At 32.5% G+C, this 16,951-nt stretch overlaps 1 protein-coding gene across 1 annotated transcript in view; it reads right to left on the bottom strand.

Moving 5' to 3' along the window:
- The window catches only part of LOC117179874, a 106,793-nt gene that overhangs the window by 27,089 nt on the left and 62,753 nt on the right, over positions 1-16,951 (bottom strand). Inside the window, exon 4 of the mRNA XM_033372049.1 lies at positions 16,123-16,238. Coding sequence (XP_033227940.1) covers positions 16,123-16,238 — 116 coding nt within the window. The remainder of the gene's footprint in view (positions 1-16,122; positions 16,239-16,951) is intronic.

The following is a 16,951-nucleotide window of genomic DNA, read 5'->3' as shown; positions in this document are numbered from 1 at the left end:
GAGGAATTTCAAATAAAGCTTGAACGTGGCTTTCGACTATAAATTTGCGATTATCATAACGCGTGGTTAAAAGATCCCATGCGACTTGATAGTTACTGCTAGGAATTTCAAGTGATGCTATAACGTCCGCTGCCTCAGCTTTCAGACAGGCCTTGAGATAATGGAATTTTTGAATGGGAGAAAGAACAGGGTTATCGTGACACATGGATTTAAACGAATCGCGGAACGTTAGCCACGAATCAAAGCTCCCATGGAAAGTAGGAGCTTGAAGATTTGGGATTTCAAACCTGGCATTAAAATGTGTTGTGTTTTGTACTAGATTGGGTTCGTTATAATTAGTTTCGTTCACTCAACCCTGATCTCCCGATTGTGAGCCCGTCGCAGGCATAGTCACAGCCGGATTCAAAGCAGGTGGAAATTGTGGACTTTCTGTCTGAGAATTTGACGGAGAGACATCTTGACACTGATTCGAACTAGACTGACTGGCCTGATTGGCAAAAGACATGTGATTTTTAATATATTTTCTAAATTGACCGGCGATCGCATGAAATCGATTTTCGAATGAGAGTCTCTCTACATCGGGTTGTTCAATTGCGTCTTCATTTGTTAGATCTTCTAATTGTGTTTGAATTGCGTCGAACTTGTTCCAAAGTTTGAGATGAATTTCTAACCGTTGTTCGAGATTAAGTACTTCAAAATCAGTATTTTCATTTATAGAGGAAAGTCTAATTTCGGAAGAAGTTAGCAAGCGTTTTATTTGACCACGTTTCTTTTTTAGCATTGTCATTATTTCTGCTTTAGAAATCTGATCCGACTCATGATTTTCTTTCTCTTTTTCGAACATCCTTAATTCAAATTTGGCGTAATGAACAAGCAACCCACCGATACTCAATGAAAGCTAAACCAAATGAAATGGATAGGATACAGAGGGTAGTTCACTAGACTTACTTGGGTCCGAGCAAATTATAGGTGGCGGATGTAGAATTTTCTGGAAGGTCCAGATGATCCGAAAGTTGAATTCACGGAGAAGATAAAAAATCCTAGCTCGTTGTATCTTTCTGCCTTGAACGTGAAAGTTCAAAGCTGCTGAGAGTATAGAGCGCGGTACATGGAAGCTTTCTTTTAGATGGAGCTGGTCTGCCTTCGTCGATCCTGATTATGGAAGAAGTATAAAAACTTCACACAGTTCACATGTGATACATGAAAAACTTTACGTATAAAGACCGCGCTCACAGAGACTCGAAGCTGTTCGTTTGGAAGCTAAGAGAAATCTGACTGGAAAAGCCGTATCGAGGCCCAGTCGGGGAAGGCCAAAGGGCGTGTCTATAATTTTGCCAAACCTAAGGTGGGTGGAAATTTTGAGGTTCGCAGACATTCATTGGTCAGTTTTCGGAAAAACCCAAAGACATTAGAGAGCCCTCGTCGGGGTCTGTTCGAAGTTAAGGTACAGTAAAAGTTGTCGAAGGGTCCTAGACTTAATCCTTAGGTTTGACGACGAATCAAGTTTTGCTAATAAATGCAGAAGACAGAGGTATGTTTAGAAAGCTACAAGATTGGACTCGAGGATTAAACTCATAAATTCACAACCCTTGAGAAAACGCAGTAAACAGATTTAAGTCTATCTGTGGTTATACGATTGCAGAACATCTGCTCTTAGGCACAGTAACTAAAATTAGTTGCTCTTTTCTTAACATTGAAGTTTTCAAAAAGAATATCAAAAATTAAAATAATTGTTACTCCGTAACAATTTCATTTGGCGAATCTGCTAAGGAATTCTTCAAGTAAAAGTGTTTGTGAAATATAATTTTCCTATAATTTTTAGCAATATTTCGACGGCATTCATACGAAAAGAAGAAGCAAAGTCTTCCTTTGGCACCCACGTTATTTCTCACAAAAGCACTCTTAAAAAATTTAATTTTATTTCTAACATGGATGAGTAGTTAGTCGGAGAGCTTGAGAACTACTAAAGCTATAATAGGCAAGTCTTCTCTACATGAATGTCTTCTCTTAAAAATAAAGTCGTCACCGGGTATATCTTTTCTTATTTGGTTTTTTTACTTGAGCATCTCTTATCTCATTTGCAAAGGCTCATTACGGTGCCTCTTCAGCGCATCGATTTCCAAGTCATCTCCCGGCATGCGTTCTCCCAAACATGACGAAGTCCTTCATATCAGCATCTTTTGCTCAGATGATGGTATAGACAATCCACAAAACTAATGTAATACACTGAAACTCGGATATAATGCCCCTTCAGATATATCCCTTCCAATAATTGACGCCGCGCCGCAGGTAGGCAAAAGATAAGCAATGGTCAATCAGGCGTAAACAACCAAAAAAGCGTTTACATCCGAAACGGCAGTCTCTCGTGTTCCTTCTTCGCCATTTCCAGCCCCAAAAGCGGCACAGTCTTGAATTTCACTGCATATAATTTGCTTGTCCATTGTATATAAACTCTATATAACATTTTCAACTGGGGAAAAATATTAAGACTATAGCATAGTGGCATCAACAGGCAAGCCTTCTCCGGGAATAACCAAGATCAACCTAAAACTCTTGTTATTCAATAGTACGTGCGTAATAAGTATGTGATGATATACAAACAATTTAAGCACAAAATAAAAATAATCGTTAGAGAGATTTTTGAATAAATTCATATTTTACAAATTGAAAGTTTGTTGTTATTGAAATTTTTGATTTCTGTTCCGTGTAAGTTATTTGTCATGAAAGATGAAGTAAAAATGTTTAATGAAATATTTTCGCATATTCATCACCTGGAGTTCTGTAACAAATGTTACAGTCGATAGAAGTTCTTTTCACATAAAAGTTGATTGAAAAGCTTTATTGCACGGAATTCCATTGCAAAATATGATTACCTAAAGACTGAATAATATTTTCAGTACACGAAAAATTTGAATTTGTATGGAAATTTCTCATTTTTGTTTCGTGGTGGTTATTTTACATAAAAAAATGAAGTAAAAATTGTATGAAATATTTTTATAAAATTATTAACCTCATACGAGGTACAAGTTACAACTCAGAGTGGTAAATATTACAACAATTCTCTTTTATCCCTGCATTCTAATGCAGACATAGTAAAATATAGCGTGCTTTTTAACAAATAATGCAGTGACCGGTTTTCTCGAGTACGCAAATTCAGAGCGCCAATTTTCTGAACAAAGGTAATTGTAAGTACGAAAGCCTATCCTTAAATATAATATAATAAATGTTTCACAGCAAGGATGACGTTTACCTTCTGATAATGTTAAACTTTTCTGAAAGGATCTTCTGTTTGTAATTAATTAGCTTTGAATTTTCAAAGGATTCTAAAGTTTAATTAAGAGCTTTCCCATCAACTGCGGTCACTTTAAAATTCAAGCGGTTGAAAAGAGAGGAAGAGGACTCACGAGATACATAAATTCCGCATCAAGGACGTGATGCATGCGCGATATCCACTCGCACGATAGCGCGTTTCCTATCTCATACATCAGCGTATGGAAATAGGCGCGTCGTCCATGAATCATAGAACCTAGCACACAACTCGAGCTTCGTGCAATTTCGCGAAAATTGTTTTCAAACAGTCTCACCAAAACTGAAACCGCATATCACGATGATCTAGTCAGTTAGGAGGAAAGCGAATTTATCAAATTATTTGAAAAAATCTATGATATTCGAACATTTCATAAAAGGAGCATACATTTTCCTCGAAAGATATCTTATACAAATTTGATTTCTTAAATTTCTGTCTTTCGGTGTTTGCAGCAAAAAATATACAAAGAAAAAAAACAGGAAAGTGAAAAATTAACCAATTTTTATACAAAAAATTTCTTCTGGTTAAAAACAGAAAATAATGGTAAATAATAGACGTTTTAACTACAAAACGCGCCTCTTTTCTAACTCGTTTAGTGCTAATGTTATGGAAAATACAGTAAAACTTGCACCAACGTTTTACTTTACCGTTTCGACCTAGTTACCTTACACCTAATACCTAACAATGATTTTGTTCATACCCACAAATTTCGCTCCAATGACCGAAAAAATTATGCTTTCCAAATGTTACCCAAATCGGTTGATATTTTAGCCTCCCCGACACCACTTTAAAATTAAATTTAATTTAGATCAGGAAAATGCACAAAAATGCAAAATTCCCGCAATTTTCTCAGTTTTCGTTGAAACCATGTGTCTACTGACCTCTATAGCATTTATCGTCTTCTTAGAAAATCCGCTGGAAAATTGAAGAACTATTTGAAATTAATAAAATGACAGCGGTTTTTTTTTAATATTATAATTCAATTTTCAGAAAAAAACCACTTTAAAATTATTTTCCAATTTTGTTGTTATTGAACTTATACATTAATAATGAAGACATCTTGTAAGTTTAATGATTGCTGAATAACTCTTGTAACCAGGAGAGTTCTTTATTGTTACAATCGAAGTTTATACTTTTTCTTGGGAACAATGACAGATGCGAAAGAATGTGAAGATAAAAGTTTACGCGTTAAATAAATTTCCATGGAAAATATCTCTTGTAAGTTTGCGATATTTATTATAGTTTACGAGAAAAATTCAAAAATTACATTTTCAGAAAAATAAGTTGTTCCGGCTTTAATACGGGGTTAGCCCACATGATAGTGATAATATGCCTTTCTGGTATTAGAAGAAACTTAAAAAAATATTTAGAAGAATGAAAAACGTGGTGCTTTGAGCAAGCATCAAATGTACAAGATATTTTGAGTACGAAAGTATAAATTAAAAAAAAATTGACAAGAAAATTGAAGGTTTGGTTTTTTTGACAAAATGATCAATGTTTGAATTAGATCAAAAGTTACAGAGGTTTAAAGAAAAAATTAAAGTCTTTTGAAAAATAAAGCATAAAATTCAAATACGTTTAACTTTTCAGAATTTTTTTTGTCGGATATCGGAAAAATACGTATCGCCTAACTTTCTCTAAAAAACACTATATATTTTGTTACCGAGCAATTCCGTGATTTCAACTGTATGACGCAGCCTAATTTTAAATGGATTTGCTCAGACGTTTGTGGCAGATGTGCGTAAAATAGAAAGTTGCCGACGACTTTGAAGAACTTAAATCAAGTAATGCAATCACACAAGTAGCAATCCCCTGAATGCACGCGTATCTTTTTTCCTTTTTTTGCTACAACCATGTAATACAAATATTTAATTCTTTTTAATACTTCTTACAAAATTTTTTGTTCCATATGGTGGTTATAGCCAAAGTATACGGTAATCATCCGTATTACGAAACAATGTCCGTGTTTATGAGATACTACCTTAAAAATTAGAAAATAAAAATAAATTTAGCGCGCAAGGAGGCTAAAAAATAATATTTATGAATATTACCATCTGCATTCGTAAACTCATCTAAATAAATCTTGCCCTGAGCCTTTTATGTTGAAAAATTCAGTATCTTTATTTCACAACATGTTCAAATTAACCAGTCATGCAACCCTAAGAAGCAAACCTATTCTGTGTAGTTCTTCGAACGTTCTGATAATTAAAATACTTGCATGAAAAAGTAAAATTGTTAAATTAAAAGCTTCTGAATTCTAGATTATATAGGAATTTTTATTTTACCAATTTCTTGGAGGTATTTTTACTAATAATTGTGTTTTATAGTACGTACATCGGCTGTGTCAAAATCCGTACTAAGGGAACAACCGACCATGTGTTTCGAAATACACGCACCGGCTTCTTTTTATTGTATGAACTGATTAATGAGACAGCAATTTCGTAGTAGCTCTAATCCGTTTTTAATGTTAAAAGTGTAAATTGGAACATTAATTGATACTTATAATAAAGCCGAGTGTTAGGAGGAGTCAGGGTGGGAAGAGTCAGGATATGGTCACTCGCATAGGCAGATGACATAGTGCTTCTAGCAAAGAACTAAGAGGCTCTAAAGTGTATGATGAAAAGGTTGAGAAGACACTTGTACCAAAATAGGTTAAAGTTAAATGCAAACAAGTCGACGGTTATGGTGTTCAGAAAAAGTGGTAGGAGAGATAAGGAAGGGCAGTAAAAGTGGAAGGGAAATACGGTACAGGAAATAAAAGTATTTGTGTACCTGGGCTTATTGCGAGGAAAGCCGTTGTTGGCAGATGACTTTGTAAGAATAAAATTGTTTGATTCGCTAGTGATGAGTGTCTTATTTTACAAGGGTTGGCAAGGAATACGAAGGAGAACAGGCGTAGGGGTGGGAAGATGAGGTTGGAAGGGCAAGGGTATTTTAGAACGAATGGATAGCAGATGGATGAAGTGAGAAGGATGCACGACGAAGGAAGGAGGGTATGAGATGGTCAAGAGAAACGGCATGGAGAGAAAGAAGGAAGCAGGGGAGGAGAGAATAAGAGAGTCAAAGTTTATCGGAAAATATGTGTGGACATTGCCAAAGAATAGAACGCAATATTTGTGTAAGAAAGGAAAGCAAGAAAGTTAGGAATGTATAGTGAAGATGAGATTTGGATGCATGGAGAATTATAATAGGTTCTGGCTCCCTAGAGAGAAAAGGATGTGTGAATTATGCGGGAAGGGAGATGAAAAGGTAGAGCACTAGTTTGAGAAGTGTGAAGAGGTGGAAAGGAGTGGGATAAGCATGGAGTTATTGTTGCATTGCAGTGGGTACAAAAGGGCAGTAGCATGGATGAAGCGGGTATTGAGTAAAATGGAGAAGAAGAGAAGGAAGAAGGGAGAGGCATGGAGAAGGAAAGATTGTAAATTGGAGAAAAAGCAGTAGTTAGAATACTGTAAATATTGTAAATGGTAGATAAGTATTAGGTGTTAGCCGCGGAGGCAGAGGCCGCAAATGCGAGGCAAATCCAGAAAGTAGAGACATGTATGCGTAGCTAGGCGAGGCGAGGCGAGGCGGGGCGAGGCGGGGCGAGGTAAAGCGAGGAAGACTAGGATATAAAAGCGAGCAGTTTAGAGATAAGGTGTGAATGGATGTTAGTATTTAAGAGGTAGTTATAAGAAAATTATGTAAGAAAATAGAAGAGCAACCCTACTGATCATATTGATAGTATCAAATATTATTTTTTATATTATTTTCTTCAAATTTATTTTTTTTAAATCAGTTTCTTTTTCACTTCTCTCAAGTTTTTCATTTCATGGCTATTGCAATAGTCTAATTATTAACTTTACAACGAAGCCCGTCGAAGGACCGACGAAACATTAAGAAACAAACTGCGAAACCTCATAGTTATTATTCAATAAAAATATGGACCAGTAATCAAAAGTATTGATTAATTCAGAATAACATCTACACTAGTTAAAACGCTGGTCAACACCACGATAGATCGAATCCATTTCAAATCACGCAGGTTTTACTATCATGGGGAAAATACTTTATGAATCTTATACGGGCTAAATAAGTTTTGTGGATATTTCCGAAAAAATATAAGAATTCAATTTTCATCAGCAAAAAAATTCTCTTTGCTTTTGGCTTATGGAAGTATTACGATTTTTGTTCAGTATATACAAAAAATATATGTCGCGCAAGGAAAAATTTCTGTGAGTGTAACGTGGGCTAAACCATTTTGATCGTTTTAAGATTATTCTTTATGAAATCGAATTTTCACATTTTTTTTTATGAAATAATTTAAGTGACAAAAATAATTCCAAGACAAAAAATTGTTTGACTAAAAAGTGTGTATCTCAATTTAAAAAATATTATATACCTGGGCCCACATTTTCAGATTTTAAATTTAAATAAATTTATTCAGATTCTTTATTAGAGTCTTTAGGTTCCGAAAAGGAATAACTGTCTGTTGTAGATAATTTTATATGTCAATCATTTTATTGCAAAATATCTGGATAAATGTGAAATATACTTAAATACATTGATTGAAAACTTTTTATTTCATTAATTTCTGGCCTTGGCAATTAGATCAAAAGTTATATAAGTTATAAGAAAAAAATAAGGTTTTCTTGAAAAACAAAGCCAAAAAATTCAAATACTCATAACTCTGTAAACAATTTTTTTTCACAAATCGCAAAAATGCGCATCGCCTGATTTCCTCTAAAAAAATAACATCTTTTGTCCTCAAGAGATGCTGCCACTTAAAGTGTAGAAATTGCCTGATTTGAAATGGATTCAATCGATAAATAATATCACAAAAGAGCGAGGATTATTGAAAGTTGGACTTTCGAAGTGTTTAAACTTTTATCTGGATATTCTTTTGTACTTTTCCAAAAAATATATTTTTTCTAATTGAAAGAAGTAGTTTAATAAGAACGAAACTCACGAGATATGAAAAAGATTTTTCCAAATAAATAAAAATTGATGAAATTGGTGTTTTTGAATTTTTTTTTTTAAATAACCACCCGAATAAAAATGTTTTGACTTGAGTTCGACTTGAATTGCCCCCATTCAAGACATGCTGAAGTCGAAAAGTTTGGCTTGAGCATGTCTCATGAAGCATGTCTTTTGAGACGGAGCCAGGCTTTAAGTTTTGTCTTGGAGACCAATTTTTATGTCTTGAAGACATAAATTTATCTATTGAGTCGAATTTTTATGACTCAAATACGTGCGGCTTAAAACTTCGAGCGTATACCTGCCCTAACAAAAAGGGTAACTCTACAGTCATAAAAGCTAATCTTTGTTAATGGTTAAACAATTTTGTATATTTTTATACAATATGTATATTAAATCAACTTATTTACGGATTGTTATTTGTATTATACTTGTTTGACGATGACAACGAAAATGTTGCTTGTTTTTAAGTATTTCTAATGGCTTATGAGATCCTTCTAGAAAGTCACAATTTTTATTCTTTTTTCAGAAAATTTCAGTCATCAATTTTAATCACATTTACGAGCCAAAAAAGGTTCGATAATCTCAGCCAAGACAAGGCTCGTCTTGAGTCAAGTAAACGTCGTCTTAGCCAAGACAAGGCTTGACTTAAAACAAGTAAACGCCGTTTTACCTGTCGTGGCCATAAAAGTGCGACATATAACTCAGTTTTGAGATGCAGCCAGACATCGATGTCTTGGAGACGAACTCAAATCGAACTCAAGTCGAAGCATTTTTACTCGGGTACGCTTGTTTAAGAAGTACTGCGTTTGAGAAAAAAACTTAAGGTTATGCAGGAAATAAAAAACAACAAAAATGTTTTTCGACTCTATCAAACTAGCTTTATTAGGTAATTAAAAGCAATCTAGACATTTGGAATACACACTTTTTCATGATCAGAGGAATGTGTTATATATATAAACTAAAGAAAATGAAAAAAGAATGTGTTAATATAATAACATAATAGTATTAAATAGAAAATTAACTGATATGGAAGTGACACTTACGGATTAAATTACGGAGTCTACATCGTAGAGTAAATAGTAGTGTATAAGTTGAAAAACTTAATAAAATTTCAATACAAAAATTACAAATGTAAACTTTCCGTTAATATAATATTTACCAAATCTAAACAAATTCAGCAGAATAAAAGTAAGTGTTGTATAAAATTTTAAATTCACAAAATATTAATTCATAATATTTTTACCGAAATCTTACATGTTCTACTATTACTGTGACATGCAAAAATATTTTATCATCAAGTTTATATTCCATCTAATTGAATTTTCTATTAAATACTATTCTGTTATTATATTTATATATTCTTTTTGGTTTATAATTGTTAAATAATTCTCTTATGATGAGAATAGTGTGTTTCCTAAATATCAGGATTTCTTTTTAACATCTAATAAAGCTGATCTAATAGAGTCGAGCAACAATTCTCTTGTTTTTTATTTCCTGTATATTGGTTCCACGCACTTTAAAGATGTATATCACTTTGGCCAAGGCTACGTGTACTGAAATTTAAGTACAAATAGCCGATTTTTTTCGGTATGAATTCAGAGATATGGAAAAGGGGCTTTTTGTACCGACATTTTGGTAAAGCGTGTACACTTCCTATAACTTAATGTTAAAGAATGGTAGATTAAACAATTTTGTTAAAAAATCTGGGTTCAGTTCCGAATAATACATACATACCATCGATTGATTTGAAACTGCGTATACACATGTCTTTTGAATCGCTAATTACGAACATGATAGTGAAAATGCCCGCAAATTTGATTTGGATGATGAAAACCTTGAAAGCACCATTAAAACTATGGTTTTTTGTATTTATCTAAGTGAATAATAAAAATTTACGAAAAAATTAGAAATAAAAGTTCGAGGTATTTTAAAAACATACCACCTTGATCAAAAAGTTTTAGGACTTGTCACCGTGACTTCAGATTTTCAGCTTGATAGCTTGACATTTGTTGAAGTGACGGCGTATTGTGTAGATTATCTTTGTTTGCGGTTTCGATTCTTCACAAAAAAATTATCATCCACTTTGTACAATGCCATCGTTATCCGTGAGCATTTAGCTAAAAACGAAACGAATACCATCCAATAACCACCGAATTCACCTGATTTGGCACCCTGTGACTTTTTCCTATTCGGTCGACTCAAGAAACCGTTACGCGGAACGCGTTACAGCACCCGAGATGAGGTCATGGACAAATCGAAGATGGCTCTGATGGCTATACCGCAAACCGATTATAAAAAATGTTTTGAGGATTGCATCAAGCGCTGGCATAAGTGCGTTGCGGTTGATGGGGAGTACTTTGAAGGGGACAATATCGATTATGATGACTAAACTTGTATTTTTGATTTTAAAAATAAATATTTGTTTAAAGAAATAACTTCAAGAAATAATTTTAATTTAAAAATAAAGTTTTAAAACTTTTGGTTAAGGTGGTATATTCTATGTTCAATACATTTTTACTGTGCGAGCAATAGTTTTCGAAAAAAACGACGATAATTATGGAAACTAACTTAGTAACTCAATAATTCAGTGAGGCAAGAATAGTTATTTTCAAAGTTATTATTTACCTTCTTTTATCAAATAAAGCGTTAACAATACAAAAAAGTGAAAAAAAAACCTTATTTGTGTAGAATGAGGTGCCGCACATTTTTCTATAAAACTTTTTTTTCGAAAACTTACCACTCTCATGAAAAGCAAGAAAAACTTCAAGAATATGATTTTTACAACTATTTTGCATCATAAAAAATCAGAAAGGCTGGAAGTTACTTAAGTTGTTGTGGTTGGTCAACATCCCCCCTGGTATTGATAAATAAAAAAATTTTGTTATTTAGAATTAATTCCAAGTGAAAGTTCTTCGTTGACTGGCCTAATGTAGTAGTATACCCCTATGACTGGTTACAGAAATAAGGTTGGTTCCTTTGCAACGTTGGGTAAAAAAAGGACTTTTTTGGGACAAAAATCAACCAACTCCTCAATTTTCAACTGAGCAGAGCTTCTTGTTAAAACACTCATGAAGAATTTTACTTCAATGTAGAAGTGCGCGTTTTTTGAATTTGTTTTTTAATAATTTGTTATTTAACTTAAAATTTGAAATTGGTTATATTTGCGATATTTACTTAGCCCTATTCATCGATATTTCTTCACAAATGTGTAGAATTAGTAAAGTTACTTTTTTTAATAAAAATGTAACTTGTAGATAAATATCCTGTATTTTGTTAATTGTTATAAACAAATTAATGGGTATAACTGTTAACAGCTGCATTATCGAATTTCGAATTTATTACCTACATAAATTTTATTATAAGAATGTGATGAATCAATTTTTAAATGCGAACATGCACCAAATAACAATTATAGTTAATAGTTTTTACAATTTTTATAAACAAATTCACTTATTTGGCACATCTATGTTTCGAAAAATTTTCTTTTCTGTGGAATCATTTATTTTCATCTGAAGAACAAGAATATGACACATTAAAGTTCCATGAAACAACATTTGTCTCTTTCATGGCTGCGACCTTGACGTTTGGCAGGGAAGCTTAAATATTGCTATGGAATAAAGTTTTATAACAATATAACCGATGGGAGTTACACTAAAGTCAATTAATTTGTTTCTAAAAATTATTCATAACAGTGACAAATGTTGTTTCATGGAACTCTAGTGTATACTATTCTTGTTCTTCACATAATAATAAATGATTCAACAGAAAAGAAAAATTTGCAATGCACAGATATGCCAAATAAGTGAATTTGCTTATAAAAATTGTTCATAACAATGAAGAATGTTGTTTTATGGAACTCTAATGTGTAATATTCTTGTTCTCCAAATGGAAGTAAATGATTCCACAGAAAAGAAAATTTTTCGAAGCATAGATATGCCAAATCAGTGAATTTCTCTATAAAAATTGTTTAAACTATTAACTATAATTGTTATTTGGTGCTTGTTTGCAATTAAAAATTGATTCTTCACATTTTTATAACAAAATTTATGTCAGTAATACATTCGAAATCCGAAAATGCAGAAGCTAACAGTTATATCCATTAATTTGTTTATAACAGTTAACAAAATACAGGATATTTATCTACAAGTTACATTTTTATTCAAAAGAAGTAACTTTACTAATTCTATAACTTTGTGAAGAAATATCGATGAATGGGGCTAAGCAAAAATTATGCAAATATAACCAATTTCAAATTTTAAGTTAAATAACAATTTATTAAACAACAAATTCAAAAAACGTGCACCTTTACGTTGAAGTACGATTCTTCATGAGTATTTTTAAAAAAATCTCTGATTCGTTGAAAATTAAGGAGTCGCCTGATTTTTGTCACAAAAAAGTGCTTTCTTCCCGCTGTGCGTCTCGTGGGAGGCGTGAAGGCACCCCGGCGACACCGCTACATATTGTGCTGTAGTTCTATTATTTTTTATGTTTATTGTCGTTTTCTTGAAAACTATTACTCGCAAAGTAATGATGTATTCCACATACAATATATTTATTTGAATATTTACAACTTTAATTCGAAGATTTTTCGTACATTTTTATTCTCGTAAACTATGAAAGAGCTTGTCAAAACTTAGACGTTCCAACTATTAGTTTAATATTTTTTTGTATTTATCATGGTTTCCAAAAAATTAGAAAATTCTATTGTAAGGAAAAATAATTCTCCTGGCTAATAAGTTTATTTATCAAGCATCAAACTTACAACCCGAGTAAAAATGCTTTTACTTGATTTCGACTTGGTTATGTCTTGAGTTCTTCTCCAAGACATCGATGTCTGGCTGAGTCTCATAACTGAATCGAGACATACGCCTTCGTTTTACTTTTATGGCCACAAGAGCTAAACCGGCGTTCACTTACTTTGAGCCGAGCCTTGACTTGGCTAAGACGACGTTTATTTGTCTCAAGAAGGGCCTTGTCTTGGCCGAGATGATCAAACCTTTGTCGGGAATTAAATGGATAAAAATTGATGAATGAAAAATTTGTAATTATTCAATTAGTTATTTTTAATTAAAAAATTAAGAGTATGTGTGTCTGAACGACTATAAACCCTTAAAAATTTTCTTCAAAAAAGTAAAAATTGTAACTTTGTAGAAGGATTTCCTAAGCCGTTAGAAATATACCAAAAGATGGAAACTAGTAACTTTGACAGGTGAACGTAGTTAATCCATAAGTGTCAATTCCATTTCATTTAATTTTCTGTTTAATACTATTATGCTATCATATTAACACATTCTTTTTTCGTTTTCTTTGGTTCATATCTATAACAGATTCCTCTGATTATGAAAAAGTGTGTATTCCAAACGTCAAAATTGCTTTTTATTACCTAATAAAGCTAGAGAGAGTCGAGAGAGTCGAAAAATATTTATGTTTTTCTTTATTTCCTGCATAACGAGAATATATTTATCTCGCGCTTCGTGCTCGATAATGTATTTACCTCGCGCTACGCGCTCGACTTTTCTGCATAGACTATTTAAAATTAAAGGTAAAAGTATCAACAACAATAATTTAATGATTGTGAATTCTCTTTGGTTAAAGCTCATTCGTCTTTAACGAACACAATCTCATCACGTATCTCGTGCTTCGCAATCGAATTTATCCCTGAAATTTTATATCATTCCTATAAATGTATATTATTATAATTCGTAACTTGCATTGGTATTAAAACAGACGAAATTTCATTGTCCCGTTTAAAAAAATTTGAAAATATTTTTTGCAATTCATTTTGAATTCACTCTAAATTATTATTAGTTTATCCTAAATTTTTTAATATTCTTCTAAATTTACTCAATTCTATTAATTCGATAAAGTTTTTATTTTATTTATCTTGAAGTCTTTAAAACTCACCCTAAATTTGGAGGCATTTGATCAAATTCTTTTGAAGTATCTTTAATTTTTCTCTAATTAATTTCCAACTCATTTTTGAATTTATTGAATTATGATTATACAAAACGTAGAACTGATTTATTTTTAAAGTCGTTAGTTTAAATAAGTTTGTTTTGGAAATGTTATATTAAAAATTTTTTTTAAACTAATTGAAAATTGTACATTTCAGTATTTTTTAAAACATTATATTTATTTTATAAGATATTATCTTAAAACTATTCAGCTTCTACGTCTTTAATTTTTTAAAGAATGGTTGCTATCAAATTCCTTGATTCAGAAAGTGCGCATTTAATACTTTGAATCATAATTTTTGTTTATTTTTCATGTCTTGAATTTGAAAATATAAATGAGAAAAAAGCCTTTTTGGAGACTAAAAAAAACTGGTAAATTTTGGTATGCTAAAAGTTAAAAAAAGGGCCTGTTGCATGAAAAAGAATATTCGAAGGAAATTTTGTAGCTACGTTTTGGAACATATGCTCTTACGAATATTTTAATTTGTCTTGCGCTGTTTCTCCAATCAGTCAATTTCATTATTTGTAATGTAATTTTTTAAGATTAAAACGAAAACCACGCGTTCTATCAAGAAATTTATTCAAAAAAAATTTTAGATTTTTTTGGGTTAAACAACCTTTCTCTTACATCTTGTGTCATTTTAGAAAAAATATAATTTTTTTATTTTTAACATTGTTATTCACGATTAAAATATAAACTACCAATCATATAAAAACACCATTGAGAATAATTTTTGTCCTCTACTTTCGGTAAAAAAATGTTATTTATTTATTTTTTCTTATCTTGTGTCATGTGCCGAAAAATATTATCAGAAAACTCATTACAATAAATTGGCCAATCTAATAGATTAATGTTTTCAAAAGTTATCGTGTTCACAGACAGACATACATACATGATACATACAGGCATGCAGACATACAGACAGAACATTCGTAAAAACCTGTTTTTCTGATTCAGGGGGTCTCAAAACGTGGACATTTGACAAAAAATGGAGGGTTCAAATTTTACACAAATCTAATACCTTCTCTAATGAGAATGTAAAAATGTTTTGAGGGAAAAAATGGCAGCTGTTTTTTTTTAATTATTGAAATATCAAATCTATTTCAAATCAGGCAGGTTCTACACTTTAAGGTGAAGGATCCCTGCTATGAGCTATGAACGTTATCAGAGTCAAGAAGAAAATAATAAATATCTCAATTAGGTCGAGAGTTATTGAGGTTTATAGAAAAAAATTCGGATCTTTTAAAAGGATAGCACAAAATTTAAATACGCATAACTTTGTTAACATTTTTTCTGTTGCAAGGCATAAAAAAGAACATATTCCATCGCCGAGAGATTCTGCGGTTTCAACTGTAGAAGCCTGTATGTGTTGAAATGTATTTAATCTTCAGATTTTCGGAATTCCGACTTTAGATTCGGAGTCAGCGACCCAAAATATGCAAGAATTTACTAGTCTGATCCGTTGGGACCCCCAATTTTTTGTAGGACAGTAGCATTTACCGTTACTTTGTTATTCATTTGTGAAAATTTACTTTTTATTTTCAATATAACGATTTTTATTCCACCAAATAAAAAAGGGGAGAACGTTCACATTTTTCACAAAGAATTTTCCTTTAGCATCTTTTAGCGTTATTTATTTAAAGATTAATAGCCTATCAAGACGAAAAGAGAAAGCTCGGGCAGATAGGGTGAAAGTGGAGTTCTATAAGGATTAAGCACTATCGGAAAGCGTTATAAATTACTCTGTTCTGGAAGCCATTAAACAAGAGAGTATACTGTAGTAGAACACTCGGTGCAAGCATTCATTGTCGTGAAAGGTTGGCTGCTCTCGAAGCCGAAGGTCCCATTCTTCGATTCTAACACAGAAGGTTGATTTGAATAAGTAAATTCGCTGCAGTTACCTCTAATGTTGAAGCGACCCTTTCAAATGAAACTTCATCGGACAATTCGCTGGTGCTCTTTTTGCTGCTAACATCCTCTCTTTCTCTTGCAAGAATCGGTGTCGGTACCGTATCACCTTGGGCAGAATTGAATTCCGATTAAATCAGCGGTTACTTGTAGAAAAAAAGTTGATTGAATTTGGTAAGGCAAACACCAATTGCTAGGTCATTACTATCATCTCCGATGTGTTCACAAATGAACCAATCGGGTTGCAGATCGAGGGGCTATTCACTCTGAAGTCAAGCGTTTCGAACTTCATCATTTTTCGTAAAGTTTAATGAAATTACGTAAAACTATGAAAAACATGAACTCGTAACATTGAAGACGTTGCAGCAATGACGAAGTCAATAAAACTGTATTTGAAGTCGGTGCCGCATCAGTACAAAGTCAAAACAAAGTCAGAACGAAGTCATCGAGGTCGAGAACGACTGGTATACAAATAATCGAAAAGGGCGTCACGCTGCAATGTCGCACGGCATTGTTAGAATAATGTTACTTCATCGGACTTCGAAGTGAATAGCCCCTCGTTGCAGATCTACATCTGCCTTCAAGATACTTCAGGATTTCTCAATGAATTCGGATGATTTTTCTGAATTCAGGAGAATTCAAGTGATTTTAAGTGATTCCATGTGACATCAAATGACTTTGTGTGAATTTCAATTACTTTAGGTATTTCAGGAGATTTCAATTGACTTCACTTGAAGTCACTATACGTTTGGTGAATTCGTGTAAATTCACATCACCTCATGTGAATTCAAATGAATTCTGATAGTTTAGGAGATTTGAAGA

Source organism: Belonocnema kinseyi, chromosome 1, assembly GCF_010883055.1.
Source record: "Belonocnema kinseyi isolate 2016_QV_RU_SX_M_011 chromosome 1, B_treatae_v1, whole genome shotgun sequence".
NCBI lineage: Eukaryota > Metazoa > Arthropoda > Insecta > Hymenoptera > Cynipidae > Belonocnema > Belonocnema kinseyi.
Note: the sequence above shows the minus strand (reverse complement) of the source record. Positions and strands in the feature narration are given on the sequence as shown.